The sequence below is a fragment of the Perna viridis genome, chromosome 2, assembly GCF_037379345.1.
Source record: "Perna viridis isolate PV_CMFRI_1.1 ecotype Kerala chromosome 2, ASM3737934v1, whole genome shotgun sequence".
NCBI classification, from domain to species: Eukaryota; Metazoa; Mollusca; class Bivalvia; order Mytilida; family Mytilidae; genus Perna; species Perna viridis.
In genome coordinates, this window is record NC_142446.1 from 12,984,383 (window position 1) to 12,999,596 (window position 15,214).

At 33.4% G+C, this 15,214-nt stretch overlaps 1 protein-coding gene across 1 annotated transcript in view; it reads left to right on the plus strand.

The window, feature by feature from the left end:
* Positions 1-4,711: 4,711 nt before the first annotated feature.
* Positions 4,712-15,214, plus strand: part of LOC148623691 (protein phosphatase 1B-like) — a 30,350-nt gene continuing 19,847 nt past the window's right edge. The window contains exons 1-3 of the mRNA XM_088565727.1: positions 4,712-5,031; positions 9,737-10,593; positions 11,440-11,557. Coding sequence (XP_088421853.1) covers positions 9,742-10,593; positions 11,440-11,557 — 970 coding nt within the window. The 5' untranslated portion in view covers positions 4,712-5,031; positions 9,737-9,741. The remainder of the gene's footprint in view (positions 5,032-9,736; positions 10,594-11,439; positions 11,558-15,214) is intronic.

Sequence of the window (15,214 nt, forward strand, 5' to 3'; positions counted from 1 at the left end):
AACAATTTTTATGACAGTCATTCCTAAAATTTTTTTTTTTGAAAATAAAGTATATAAATTTTGCACTTATTTATGATTTTATAAACTTGGACTGGTGTTCATTTTTACCTACCATTTAAATGACAAAACTCTACTGCTGCTATTTTTCAAAAATAAATTTTAAATACTTAGGACAAAGACTTTTTATGTGCAAATACGAGATGAAAAAAGAAAACATAATTTTCGTATGCGACACTTTTGATCAAAATCTTATTTTATATTCCTCCGACAAAATTAAATTTTAAAATGACTAATTTCACCGATTCCTTACACCTGTTGAACGTGGTATCCGACCAAAATATGCTTAAACATGTATTTAGTATAAGGGACTTAATCAAGAATTTATTACCTAAATGGACGTTAAAGAGTAATCAGGGGAACCAAGATTCTAGCGGAATTCAAAAGAATGTAATCGAGGAACAAAGACCAGACATGGAAAACAAACACAACAAAGAACATAAAATAACCAAAATAATACACGCAAAGTAACAAAAGTAAATGAGGTAAGGTAAGCGTCCTCTGCTTTTTCAGAAATACCCGTCGAGTTGCTCATAAAAATACAGTCCGGGGTAAACGAAAGAGGAAAGAAAAAGTAAGACACGTTGAACAAATCAGTTCTCACGGCGCAGATGGATACGCCGTAAGGATCCAAATGTTCATGAACAATTTGTTCCCATAGGAATGTCGACCTTTGTTGAAAACCGCGTCCACCACACTGGACACATATGTTGTCGATAAAAAAATGTCAGCATTTTGAAAACATCTTTTTCGGTATATTTGGAAGATGATTTGGAATTATTTTTCACAAAGGATGAGGAATCTCTACCAAGAACTACATATTTGTATTAAGGTGTACCTTTTTTTTCAGTGACAACGATGTTTAATGTTTTTGAGTCGGGATTATAATTGAGTATGCATTGGGAATAGAAGTAGAAAGAGTTAAAAAATCATAGGTTTTAATGCTATTGTATTCTGATTATAGTCTTGAATTGAGGGTTTCCAGAAGATCTTTCGAATTTTTCAGGTTCCACATTGAATTAATCCCACTACGGGAGTAACAAGTGTTGTGGTAGGACATGGCACCTTCTTTGACAGCTGTGAATGTAGAAGTTAAAAGTTTTGAAAGAGATTTGCTGGTACATTTTGCAGATCCAGCTATGTAGCGCTGCTTTTATGGATTATTGTGGATCCAGTACATAGACGGCAGATCACAAACATCGTCTTTCGTAGAGAGACCAAACGGGAATAGCATAGATTTATGGTTTTCTACTATCTCTTTTTTGGAGAGTGTAGTGGCAGTATACGTCTTATCACTGCTATTATTTTCTACATCTGATAATAAATATTTTTTGGCTTTCTCTGCTGGTACGACAACATATTGGTCATGTATAGTTGACAATGTTTTAGTTACATCGGGGTCTTTGAAGACTTATGAAGCATTGACACTCATTGATCGATCAACTTTCATACGTTTCAAAATTAAAGACCTCACAGCCATTACCCACTCTGACAGAGAATCAATGTCTCCTTGTTCTCGTTTTATCTATTTTCTTGCGTAGTCCTTCACGGCATCCATAAGAACTTTATAAAGTTATACTCCCAATTAATGGAGCGTGGTTCACGGTACTTGGGACCTTAATAATGGACCTTACGGAGAGATTCGTTTTCGATGTTGCTTAAATCTCCCGTAATGACGTGGCCGAAGGACCATATTTGAATGGAGAGTTTTTTGCAAGAACAGTCAGGTGGTTCAGCCTTTTAGTCCTCAGTCTCGAGGTTCTGCAATAGATTTTATAGTTGACAATTTTGGATGCAATAGGTGAAGTATAGGAATATGAAATAATCGTCTTTGAAATACGGGGGAATTTTGTTGGTTCCGTTTTTTGTGATGAAGGATGATAGCAAAACTAATTGCATCTATTCCTTTGTTGACAAAGGTAGTGGAACAAACGATCGTTTTTCTTCATCTTGACCTTTTACACAAACTGGTTTAAAGGGTCTGTGGAAACCAATATCCAAAATGATGGCAACAAGTCTGCATAATTATGAGGTAGGTTCAGAAACAGGAGTGTCATATTGTATAATTATAAGGTAGGTTCAGAAACAGGAGTGTCAAAAACTTGTTTTGTAAATAGAGTGTAGTAGATTGAGGTAAAGAATAGAGTTTAGTTCGAATGTGATGGAGTCCAAGCGGTTTTTGCATGAAAGGAAGAAGACCATCAATGGAGATATCATGCATGTTAGGTGATGTATAGTGGCGATGGCCATGACTCCTTATCCGTCATGGATTTTGTCAAATTTTATTACATTAATGTTGTTGTTATATTGGCTTGAAAGGTTTCCTATACTTTTCATGTTGTCATTGCATCCGTACGGTATTGCAGTACCTAGTCTGCGTATCCAGTATTCCTCTCTTTCCCTAAGGTAGATTTTACTTGGGACAGGACTGTTCTTTGGATGGTATTTTTTTTCAAGAATACAAACTTTCATAGAGAGGATTGAATGATCTTGTTGATTAAAATGTTGATAAACTGTCGGGAATTAGGTTGTATTAATTCCCGAACGATGACCGCACATCCGTTTGTTTAATCGTTCTTGTGTTTCACAGACATACTCTTGACCGCACAAGTTGCATTCTAATCCGGAGATACAGTTTGTCGATTTGCAACTTAAGTCAACATGACTTCTTGTGTGAAAGGTTTTTTTTTGTAAGGGTACTAGCGAAGAAAGAGTCGGGTATTAGATTGTTGCATGTTTTGCAATTTTCAATTCCACAATTTGAATAACATGTAGTATAATGTGGTTCGTCATCGTTGTAGTCAAATATATTATTTAAAATGATGGAACATGGTTTGATTACTTTGAAATAGTCAGAATTTTTGTACTGGAATAGATGGTCAGCAGACTGAACATGCGATTGAGTACTCTTTGTTGGAATTGTCGGGGCACTATTCATACCATACTGGGCGACGTCCGAGCCTGTTTTTCATTCATTCCTCTTGTTAAAACCATTATTGTATTACTGGGCTGATGATACCCTCGGGGACAAAACTAAGTAGCATTGGTATCGGCCCAGTGGTGTGAAAGAGTAATCAAGGGAACCAAGATTCTAGCGTAATTCAAAATAATGTAATCCATGGACAAATACCAGACATAGAAAACAGACAAACGCAACAAAAACACGTTAAAAAAACAAAATAATACATAAAAATTAACAAAAGTAAACTAGCAACTCGGACTGCACTAAAAACTGGGAGCATGGACCAGGTGCACCGGTAGGGTAAGCGTCCTCTGCTTTTCTAGAAATACCCGCCGAGTTGCACATAAAAGGTTAAGTCCGGGGTAGACGAAAGAGGAAACAAAAGAAGTAAGACACGTTGAACAAGTTTTCATGGTGCAGATGGACACCGTAACGATCCACGAGTTCATGTTGACGACGATAAACTTCTTTCATGATGACTTCAATCTAGTAGCAATATAACCCTTTTGATTTTGCTTGCAATACACACATTTTGTACCATACAACACAATAAAGTTTTAATTACAAATATTATACATTTTATATTTCAAATGAACCTGTTAACAGCCTGCAAACAAAACATTCTATTGTATTATTTTTTGTTTATTTTCTTGATAGATGCACGTTTGTACTTAAGTAAAATTAAGAGTAGTGCTAAATAGCCTATACTTTAAGTATTGTATAAATCTAGAAAACGAACACAGTAATACTACTTTAACCCTTATATATCAGAATGAAATTTACAAATTCTAGACCGGGCCAGGTCGTTCACATGTAGATGCCCCAGTACCATGTACGTGTATGTGGATCAAATCTTACTAAACCGAGATCGACGTTCCTATCTTTCACACATTGTAACACAGTGTATATTTCCTTGACCATAAGTTTCTAGCTTTAATAGTAAAAGGTTGTGTGGAAGACATATCATTTGAATTACAACCCCTTATTATATAGCAGATGTAATACATGTTGATTTGGTAGATTTGAAAACATATATATGATGGAGTGCACGTAAAAAAAAAACAAAAACAAAAACAAAACAAACAAAAAACAGGCAGTGGTTGGCACATGACAAACTTTGTTTTAATTAAGTTTTAAATAAAAATTCATCTATTTCTTATCGCAAATGCATCCTTTCTCAAAGTTGAATGTTGGTTTTTGATTAAGGGAGATACAACTTTCATTTTGTGCAACATTTGCTTGCTTACTTAAGGAACTGTAAAATCATTTTCTGAGCCGTCCATTGTCGATTCAAAATAATCTTTGTACTAACTGACATACATATGATATAAACATAACTTCGGGAAATAAATTCCATATGTGCCATCCATATCATATTTATATAGGAACTGCATGGGTCTCATAAATGTTGTTCATGATTCGAAGTTATGTTAATAATATAAGCTTTTATAAAACAAGTAGGGACCCAGCGTCTTGATTAAACTCGCATTGACTGATAAGTAGAAGGTCTTGTGATATTCTAAAAAGATAAATATTTTAAAAAGTTTGTTCTAATAATAGATGCTAAGGAAAAGGGTTAAGTGACGTCATTATTGAAACGCATTGTCCATTTAGTGCTTACCAACAACGAGAAATATTAATGTTTTCAAGCACGCCTGTGATCTAGATGGTGATTCATCGCCAGTGCTCGCTAATTACGCATGCTCATATGGGATAGAAGCCATGTTGACCTTTGGTTGTTAGTGGTCTCTTGAGAAAGCAAGCATTTTGGCACGATAGTTTGTTATGAATCGTGTAAAAACTACCTGAAGAGTAAACTTACCAATAAGCAAGAGAAAGTCCGCGTATAAATGCACACGTATACTTCACTGACACTTCAGCAAAGGGCATGCACTGAACTGGTCAAAATCGGTTTAGCGTCCCATTTCGGTATGCTACCGGACCACTGGTGGTGTGCAGTGTTTAATATTTTATGACAACTGAATATACAGCTGTGATTAACAAGTAAATTGGTGAGATTTCGCTTGTCATAAGGCAAAATTATTGGGTGAATAGAAGCCATTCGAACAGCGTTCTCAGTAGATGTATTGGTGCGTTTCGGTCACTTCTGGGTTACTGTACATACATGTAGCTACTCACCCGGACATCTCAATATTTTATGATTGTGCATCAATCAATTGTTCCATTCCAAATCACTGAGGTTCATTTAGTAAAAATACATGTTAAATTAATTACCTTGTCTTGTTCATGTTCTAAATAAGAGAAACTGCATGTTTTCAGAAGAGAACACTGCTCTGGCCACTCGAAACTTGGCTTTAGTTTCGGCCAACACTTCTTTGTAATTTCCATTGCTACAGAGAACTAGAGGTTTCCCTATACCAATTTAGCATGGTGCTGCTTCGTGCTGTCCTCATAATGAAGTTAATAACGTGCCCTTGGATGACCAAACCCAACTTTCAAGTTAAAAGATTAGTTAAATTATTTTTACCTAATTTGCATGTAAACATGTACTCGTGTTTTGACACCCATTTATGATTCTTTTACGATATCATACTAGGGTGAAGGATGTTTATTGCAGGTTTCAGTAAATAAATTGCCCTCATGTCAAGGTTTGGTGCCCCCAATTTAACTTTCTGTGATGGTTGAGTGTCCTCAAAATACTAAATTAACCATGCTTTCACAAATTTCTGGGGAAAACACTAGAGTACCCATGTCTATCAGTGAAAGTACTTACTGTTGAGTTTAGAATAGCCATCATATAATATGGAGTAGGCATTGCTTATATCAGCAAACACTGTGAGCTCTACCATACTTGTACTGTCTGTGCGAGAATAAAAAATGATCCCAGTCCCTATCTCGCATACTTTACAATTAATAACCCTTATGTGCATCTTTTCGTAGAAAAGTTATGCTTCGATCTGGATAATACAATCAGTGATACATTTTAGGTTTTGACAACATCATAACAGTAAAGATACACGTATGTACATCCACGTTTTCCTCGGAACTTTTTAAAAACGCATAAAATTCACTTCTTATAGTAAATAAAAAATAGAAAAGACACAAAAACTATCAGAAAAGTTGAAGTTATATTTACTGAAACGTAATCTTAACCTATATATTTTTATTTGTTTGATTTAAGGTAACAATGAATTTTTTTATAAGGACAGTCTTTTTGTTACTTCCAGGACATGACTTTTGATTTGTTAGTATATTGGAGAACCATAAGAAAAGTTAAGATAGTACATGTAATAATTGTAGAGCTCACACAAAACATACATTCATTTCCCAGTAAAATCAATCATTTATTCAACCATCAATATGTTGTTGAATATTGAATTCGGAAAAAAAAACCTTGTATTTACTCTGTATGCAAAACTTGTGTTCTGTGTTATTTATTTTTTATTCACGTACATGTAAGTGGCCTTAATTGTAAAAAATGATAACCAGATTGGAACTACAACCACCACCACCAGGGTATTTGTTCACAATAAGTATGGTGATACATATCATTTGTCCACAATATTGCGATACATATTGTTTGTGGTTAGATGTATTGTTGCAGTAAGTATTATACTTATCATCATTTGTCCGCAATATTGCAATACATATTGTTTGTGGTTTACATGTATTGTTGCAGCCCAACTAGTAACTTAAATCCTCCAACTTGTTGGTACACAAAATTAGATTTTTTGTGAAGTTAAATCATTATCCAAAACCTTTTGAATACATCTTATTTCATATCTTAGAAAAATGAGCTTTTCTCAGGGTTCAAGCAGTGAGAAGTAAATTCTTTTTCAGGGAGAAGTGAATGTGTCCATGCATCATTCACTAACGCCTTTTTTTTTTTTTTAGCTCACCTGGCTGAATGGCCGTGTGAGCTATTGCCATTACTATTTGTCCGTTGTCGTCTGTAAGCTTTTTCAAACATCATCTCTGAAACTACGCTACAGATTTTAACCAAACTTTGCATGCATGTTCCTAAGGGTATTTTTAACAGTCCTGGTATGGGGGATTTTGATCTGGCAAAAAACATGGCCACTATATTAAATATAGACTTCAGGGGTCAAATTGCAGAAATTTGCAAATTACTCAAAAACATTTGGGTTTAGCTAAAATTTGGCTGGGGGATTATTCAGCATGGTAAGATGGACCTACATTTGTACATGTAAGCTGAAATTTTCAGAAAGGTCCATTGACAAATACATGAATTGTGGGTCCTAAAATGGATTTGATTCCAGAATTTTTATATTTCTAATTTTAAAAATCTTCTCCTCTGAAACTAATGGATAGATTAAAACAAGACATACTATAAATGTAATGTAGAACATCTTTAAATATGTGTGGGGATTTTTTTATATGGCCGTAAAACATGACCGCTGTTACTAAAAATAGACCAAACTTCCATAGGGGTCATATTGCAGATTTATGCACATAAATCAAAAATTGATGGGTTTAGCTAAAATCTAGTAGAGGGTTGGATTGTTCAGCTTTATAGGATGGGCCTGTGCCAAAATTTTCAGATAGTTCTGTTGACGAATGCTTGAGTTATAGGACCTGACATTGTTATTTTTTTCAACAATTTTACTTTAACAAGTTTGAAAATCTTCTCTGAAACTGCTAGATGGATTGAAACAAAATCTGTGTGTGGGGATTATTGATCTTACAAAAAACATGGCCACTGTTACTGAAAATGGACCGTATGGGTCGACCTGCAGAATTTTGTACGTAACTCAAAAGGATTTTGGTTTATCTAAAATATGGCAGGAAGTAAATTTGTTCAGCGACCTCAGTGCAACTATTTCGCCAGTATTGTGAGTCCTGATTCTAATTGATTTAAATATGGTTTTGTGGTATTCTTTATTGTTTGACATGTCAGAAGGCCTGAGGGTGTAACCACACTGTGATATGACTCCAGGCATTACAGGGTTTGACTCTAACTATATTTCTTAAGTTGTTAACAGGACTACTTCAGAGTTAAAAATGGTAGTCCTTAGACAGTAATGACAGTTCTCTTCTTAGGTCTTACAAAAAATTAGGGCAAAATTTATATTGTCCATAGGACTACCACGAAAAATTTTCAAGTAGTCCTTTCCAAAATAAGGATGGCACAGGACTACTGTTAGTGTCAATCCGTGCATTACATATCACTGTTCCTTGGGAAGTCAATTTATCATGATAATGCCCTTAAAAAAAAGCAACTATTGTGTAATTATTTTCTGTCAGATATTAGAGTAACCTGTTCGCCACCAATAATGTTACATAACAGATTGCAGAACTTTTAATAACATGATAATTACATTTGATTTGCAATGTTCATCGATCACTTGAATGTCAATGGTCACCATAAAACACCAAAATTCATATATAAACTGAAAAGAACAGAACACCATTCTTCAGATTTATTTATTAACAATAATTAGAACATCTTGCATTTAATATCAGAACATCAATTCAAACACATCATATCAATTTAAATTTAAAGTTGGTACAGTCGACTCCACTTAATCGCATATCGCTTTATTGCATATTTCGGTTATTAGCATAATTTTCTCCTGCGCAAAACCATTTTTTATTATTCTATTAGGAAAAAAATCGCTTATTTGCATAGGCCTTGCAGGTGCATTTCAGTTTATTGCATAGAGAATTTTGCCTCGTCCAGGTAAAGACAGGTTTTCCCAAATTCTATTTTAAGCCTTCAGGTCATAAATATGTCAATCATATTTATTGTTGTAAAAACTAGGTTATCATCAATCAGGAGGTGTTAATAATGGATTAAAAACATAATGGACATAAAAGACAATTTAAATGATTTCTAATTACATTAAAATAAACAAGCACCTAGGTCAACAATGACTTCTGACGACATGCCAAACATCACCTTATGATGCGGCTTAGGGTATTTTTTGTCCCTATTTAAACTCTTCTGACTACAAATGATTATCAGTGTAAATTTAATTTTCTTTAATGAGCTGAACAGTTTTTAGTGAGCTTGGGTTACTAGGCATAAATATCAACCGAAAATTAAAAGTCATCCTTCATTCAGTATAATGTCTAATGAAATTCAACTACCCTAAGGTGCCCCATACTATCTACACTTCATAGGAATATATTGAGGTCAATGACACGTATAATACACAACTATCAGTGTACAATGGTGATTGACCAGAGGAATAAAAATGCACAGACCATTTCAAAATCCCAGAAACTGCAAACATTGATGAATATTACACTGAATCCTGGCTGAAATATGAAATATGGGATTTTCTTTCATAGAAAGGTCAGGAAATTACTTGACTATTTATAGATCAGAAACACGTGGTTTTACTTATAAATACACACGACGTGAAGAAGGTCAATAAACAAGATAAACACAATATATATTATTATTTATTGATAAAAGAACAATACAATGTGAAGGTCTATAACAATTAAATACCAGATCAGAAATGTTGAACAGTGATATCCCTGGTTGATCCACAGTATCGTCGTCTTACCTGAACTCACACTTCCGGTAAAATCGTAATTTCGGTTATAAGAATAGCCCGGTTATTTGCATAATTTTTACTGGCAAATAGGCTATGCAATTAAGCGGAATCTACTGTACTAACCTATCCCCGCTCAGATGTGAATTTGTCTGGAGATACATACATGTACATGTAAAACTTAACAAACTTACCTGCATGTAAGATAAAGGTATCAAATATATTTTTACAGATAACATGGGAGCTTTTCTAGATAAGCCAAAGACTGAGAAGCATAATGAAGGAGGTGTTGGAAATGGACTTAAGTTTGGCCTCAGTAGTATGCAAGGATGGCGGGTTGAAATGGAAGATGCCCATACCGCTGTTATTGGGCTGCCAAATGGACTGAAAGATTGGTCATTTTTTGCTGTTTTTGATGGACATGCAGGTGCTAGAGTGTCTGCACACTGTGCAGAACAGTTACTTGACCATATCATTACTAATGAAGACTTCAGAGGTAAAATAGAAATGAAGGAAGGGACTGAGATTCAGCCATCAGTTGAAGATGTTATAAGGGGTGTTAAAACAGGTTTTCTTAAGCTGGACGAAGTGATGCGATCAATGCCAGAAGTAGCAAGTGGAGAGGATAAGAGTGGCTCCACTGCAGTTTGTACAATAGTATCCCCAAGTCATATCTTCTTTGGTAACTGTGGAGACTCTAGGGCAGTTTTGTCGCGTTCAGGTAAATGTGTATTTTCAACACAGGATCATAAGCCTGTCAACCCTACCGAAAAAGAGAGAATTCAAAAAGCAGGAGGAAGTGTGATGATTCAAAGAGTAAATGGGTCACTCGCTGTATCTAGAGCATTGGGTGATTTTGAATACAAAAATGTGCAAGGTATGGGACCTTGTGAACAGTTGGTTTCACCTGAGCCTGAAATATTTATAGAAGACCGGTCTAAGGAGGATGAATTTATAGTATTAGCCTGTGATGGGATCTGGGATGTAATGACTAATGATGAACTCTGTGACTTTATCAGAAGTAGAATGAGGCTTATGACCAGCTTGGAACAGATTTGTAATCAGGTGGTGGATACTTGTTTATATAAGGTATACTCTAATCAGCAGTCAATTTAACAAAAAATCCTAAGTATAACATTATGTTTTGATTTATGTCACAGTGTCATTACCTACATTCAGTTTTACTCTTGTGAAACTTTATTTGTAAAATCAACCATGGGTCTTTTAAATATTTTATATTTTATTTTGTTTCACACTCATATCAGTAGACTTCAATACACACTTGTGTATAGCCAACTTTTTTTTTTTAAATCAAAGTTTCACTGTCAACATGTATTAAAGTCTTTTTTTGCAGATGGATTTCTGAAATATTTGAAATCCAGTAGTGCATATCTATCATTTTTGTAGATTTTTGGTTGGTTTTTTTATATATACTACTCATTTTCCTTGTCTTATAAATTGTATTTGAAACATTTATTTAGACCTGAAGATTTAGCCTAGTGTATACAGTAACTTCATTTACAAAGTCTTGCATGCTAGTGCATGTAAATCTTTTTTTTTATGTTTTGTCTTAATTTGGGTTTATTCAGATACATGTAGTTGTCCTCTACCATTACATGTAAGACTTGATGTTAAAAATCTTGCATGTCAAACAAATGTATATTTACCATCTTAACTTGACAACCTGTTGAACTGATTACAACATTTTTTTTTTAATATACTCAAATATTGTTTGTAGTTTCGTTTAAGTTAAATAATGCTTGTTTATTAAGATGTGCATATACTTATTGCACATTTTTATTGGCTCATTGATGTAGAAGCGTTAAAGTCTTTTTTATTTTTATTGGAACTTGCCTCCAGAAAAGGTTTCAGTATATATGTACTTTTGTTAACAGTTTGATTCATGTTTAGTGAGAAAATTCTTGGTTATTTCAGGGCAGCAGGGATAATATGAGTATTGTAATTGTTGCATTCGCTGGAGCTCCGGAAGTCAGTGAAGATGCTATTAAAAAAGAGAAAGATTTAGATGAAAGAATAGAAGTTAAGATTAAAGGTACATGTAGGTTGAAACAATATTCATGTGAAGAATCTTCGAACAGAAAAGTGGAAGACCACAAAATTATCACCACTTTATAGTCAGATTTTACATTTTTTAAGAGTCTTTGTCTGCAGAGATTGACATTAACATAAGTTATGTTGCTGGAGGCTAGTAAAATACCCAGTCTTAATTTAGCCACAAGTCTGATGGTCTTGGCCAGTAAAATCAGATGGGGACTTTTTAAATTTGCTATTCAGAAGCCCAAAGGGCTAGTAGATCATTTGACTGCACTCTTTTTACATAGCAGCAACTTTTTGGTGGGGGGTGGGGGGCAGTGAAATGTAATTTAAACTTGCTATTTTTGGAACTTTTCAAGTCTGAATGGCTTGTGCTCTAAAAATTTATTGTGAAGACTGAATATCTGAAAGTAGTAAACATGCATACAAAATATCTACTTCAGTAGTCCTTAAGGTTAGTAAAAAAAATTGTCTAGTCTCTACCTCCTCTCTAAGAGATTCTCCTTGTTGAAAGCAACATTTATTATTTTTTGACAAGAGAAGTTAAAATGTTTTACTTAGAAGACATTATGCAGTTTACACAAGTCATGAATTCCTTAAAGAGAATGGCATATTATTGAGTCATACAGTAAATCAATGAAGGTTGTATTGGTCAAAGTTAATTTTTGTTTATTTGGCGCTTCTCTCTTGAAAGTACAAAAAATAAACATACAATTACTACTTTGCATAAAATTTAGAAAGTCGATATATACTATTATATTAATACATGGAAAATGATATTGGGAATGATTTGGATTTTTTTTCTTCGTTTAAATCACATTTAATTATGTGATATGTTTAATTAGGAATCCTCTTTTTGCGCCAATTGGATAAAAAATCGTAGTTAAGTTGTGCCAAAAATAAATTTCTGTGTAGTCCTTTTCCGCTAGAAAAAGACTATCTTTTGTGCCAAAAGCAAATAAGGAAATTAAATATCAGAAAGGTAAAAATCTGAAAGTAAAACGGTCATAAGATAAAGAAAATGAGTTAGAAATGAATAAATTGAAGATAAGAAACATAAAAAAAAATACATCTATATATTTTAGGAATGTATCCGGAATAAAAACAAAATATGAACTATTATAACTATATATTTTTTTATTATTTTCATTTTAATTTTCTAATTCTTGAATAAGATCTAAAATTTGTTATCCGAACCTGACTAGACATATCTGGATTAGTCTGGTAAGTACAATAAATAAAAAAAAATCTCTATGTAGTGACCAGTTGATCCGATCGGGAGAAATGGATGTCAATATTATGAAGATTGAGTCAAATAGAGGCAAACCAGTGATAGTTGTCCATGGACTCTTAAGTATTCAAACCATACATCTTGACATTGAAAAAAGAATGTACACTGTTGTCAGAGAGCTATAGTTGAATGTTGTCATCAAGTCCTGTCGCTTCCATCTTGGTCAGTAATGGTGGTGAAATCAATAAATGGCTGATACATTTCTTATATTTTTATAATTATACTTGCCAAAGAGAAAAAGAACCACTAATAAAGAGATTTTTTTTAATAGTGAATAACAAACAGTAACTGCACCACACATCTAGAGTACTCTAAACACAAAAACAGTATAAAATATATATTTACCTGTATTCTGGAGCAAAAGGATCATTAATTTATTGGTGCAATTTAACTACGAAAATCAAAAAGTAAACTGGTGCAAAAAGAGTACGGGCACAATGGGCCTCCTTTATGGTGCAAAAGGAAAACGCCGGCTTAATTTCACAAGAAATTGTCAATTAAGCCCCTGGGCCTACCTTGTTGACATATTAATTAGACTACGAGATTGGTCTATTAACATGAATTCACAGCTAAAAACAACAATTGATATGTGGTGGTTTTGCTACCTTTAATTTTATACGCCCGTCTCTAAGACTGGACATATTATGGTATACTGTTGTTGGTCTGTCATCCACAATTCGGACAATAACTCAAAAACATTTTTACCAACTTTTATTAAACTTTGGTGAATTGTTCAAATCTATTGAGGTAAGCTCCCTTTCTATTTTAATAAATTTCAGATTTTTCATTTCTGTGTTATGAATTTTTTTACTTAAAAAAGGGGGATTTTCACACACTGTCATCAACTTATATGAAACTTTGGTGAATTGTTCATATCTATTGACCTAAGCACCCTTTCGATTTTTTTTATAAATTTCAGATTTATTGTTTTTGTGTTATGAATTTTTATACATAAAAAGGGAGATTTTCAGGTTTTCGCACAATTACTCAAAAATACTTTAACTAACTTACACGAAACTTTGGTGAATTGTTCATATCTATTGAAGTAAGCTCCCTTCTGATTTTTATAAATTTCAGATTTATCGTTTCTGTGTTATGAACTTTTATACTTAAAAAAGGGGGATTTTCAAGTTTTCGCACAATAACTCAAAAACACTGTCATCAACTTGTATGAAACTTTGGTGAATTGTTCATATCTATTGACCTAAGCACCCTTTCGATTTTTTTTTTATAAATTTCAGATTTATCGTTTCTGTGTTATGAATTTTTATACATAAAAAGGGGGATTTTCAGGTTTTCGCACAATTACTCAAAAACACTTTGACTAACTTATACGAAACTTTGTTGAATTGTTCATATCTGTTGAAGTAAGCTCCCTTCTGATTTTTATAAATTTCAGATTTATCGTTTCTGTGTTATGAATTTTTATACTTAAAATAGGGGGATTTTCAAGTTTTTGCACAATTACTCAAAAACACTTTCACTAACTTTGGTGAATTGTTCATATCTATTGAAGTAAGCTTCTTTCCGATTTGTATTAATGTCAAATTTTACGTTCCGTGTTATAAAGTTTTACTCTTTAAAAAAAGGCGGAAATAGTAAAGGAAATTTTATTCGTTGAAAAATGAGGATGGACCATTTGTTATGATGATCGACAAATAAATATAAAAGATGCTTGGTAACCTTCTCAGAAAAGTGTGTTTTGAACAAGATAGAAATGTATGGGTGAAAAATCAAGAGAACAAACTTAGTTAAACTTGAAGTAGACTTGATAGTGCCAAATTTTTTGTGCAATTTTTCTAATCACTTTTTTAGGGGAAGGGTATTTGACAGGGCTCACAATATTTCTAGTTGATCATATAAATTTATTAAAACCATAAGGACAAGTTGAAAAGGCAACGGGCATATCATGTGCTTAAATTGTAGCTCTTTATTAATAAAGCTAGCCATTCAAGGCAAATACATGTATTGTTCATGTGAAATTCATGAGATTCACTTAACAGGCACTTTACTGACTACTAAATGTAAATTTCATGTCAAATCTCAATTCACCCAAATTTCATATTAACTTCTGTCACAGTTTATATTTGCTCACATGTGGAATAATTTTGCCTGTGTACTAGTGTTACTTTTTTTAATTTGAGAGGAAATGAATTAACCCTCACAGACTACATAATGTCTTTTGCATAACACATTTGCATTTCAACTGTATCTAAAACAAACTTTTGATAGCATTAAGATTCTCTCTTGGATTTCAAAGGATTTTTTGTTTCTGCCATGAGTTTTAATACTAAATTAAAACACTTACCATTCTGAATGCACCAAAAATGAGCAGTCATTACATATTTTAAGAAAAAACTTGAG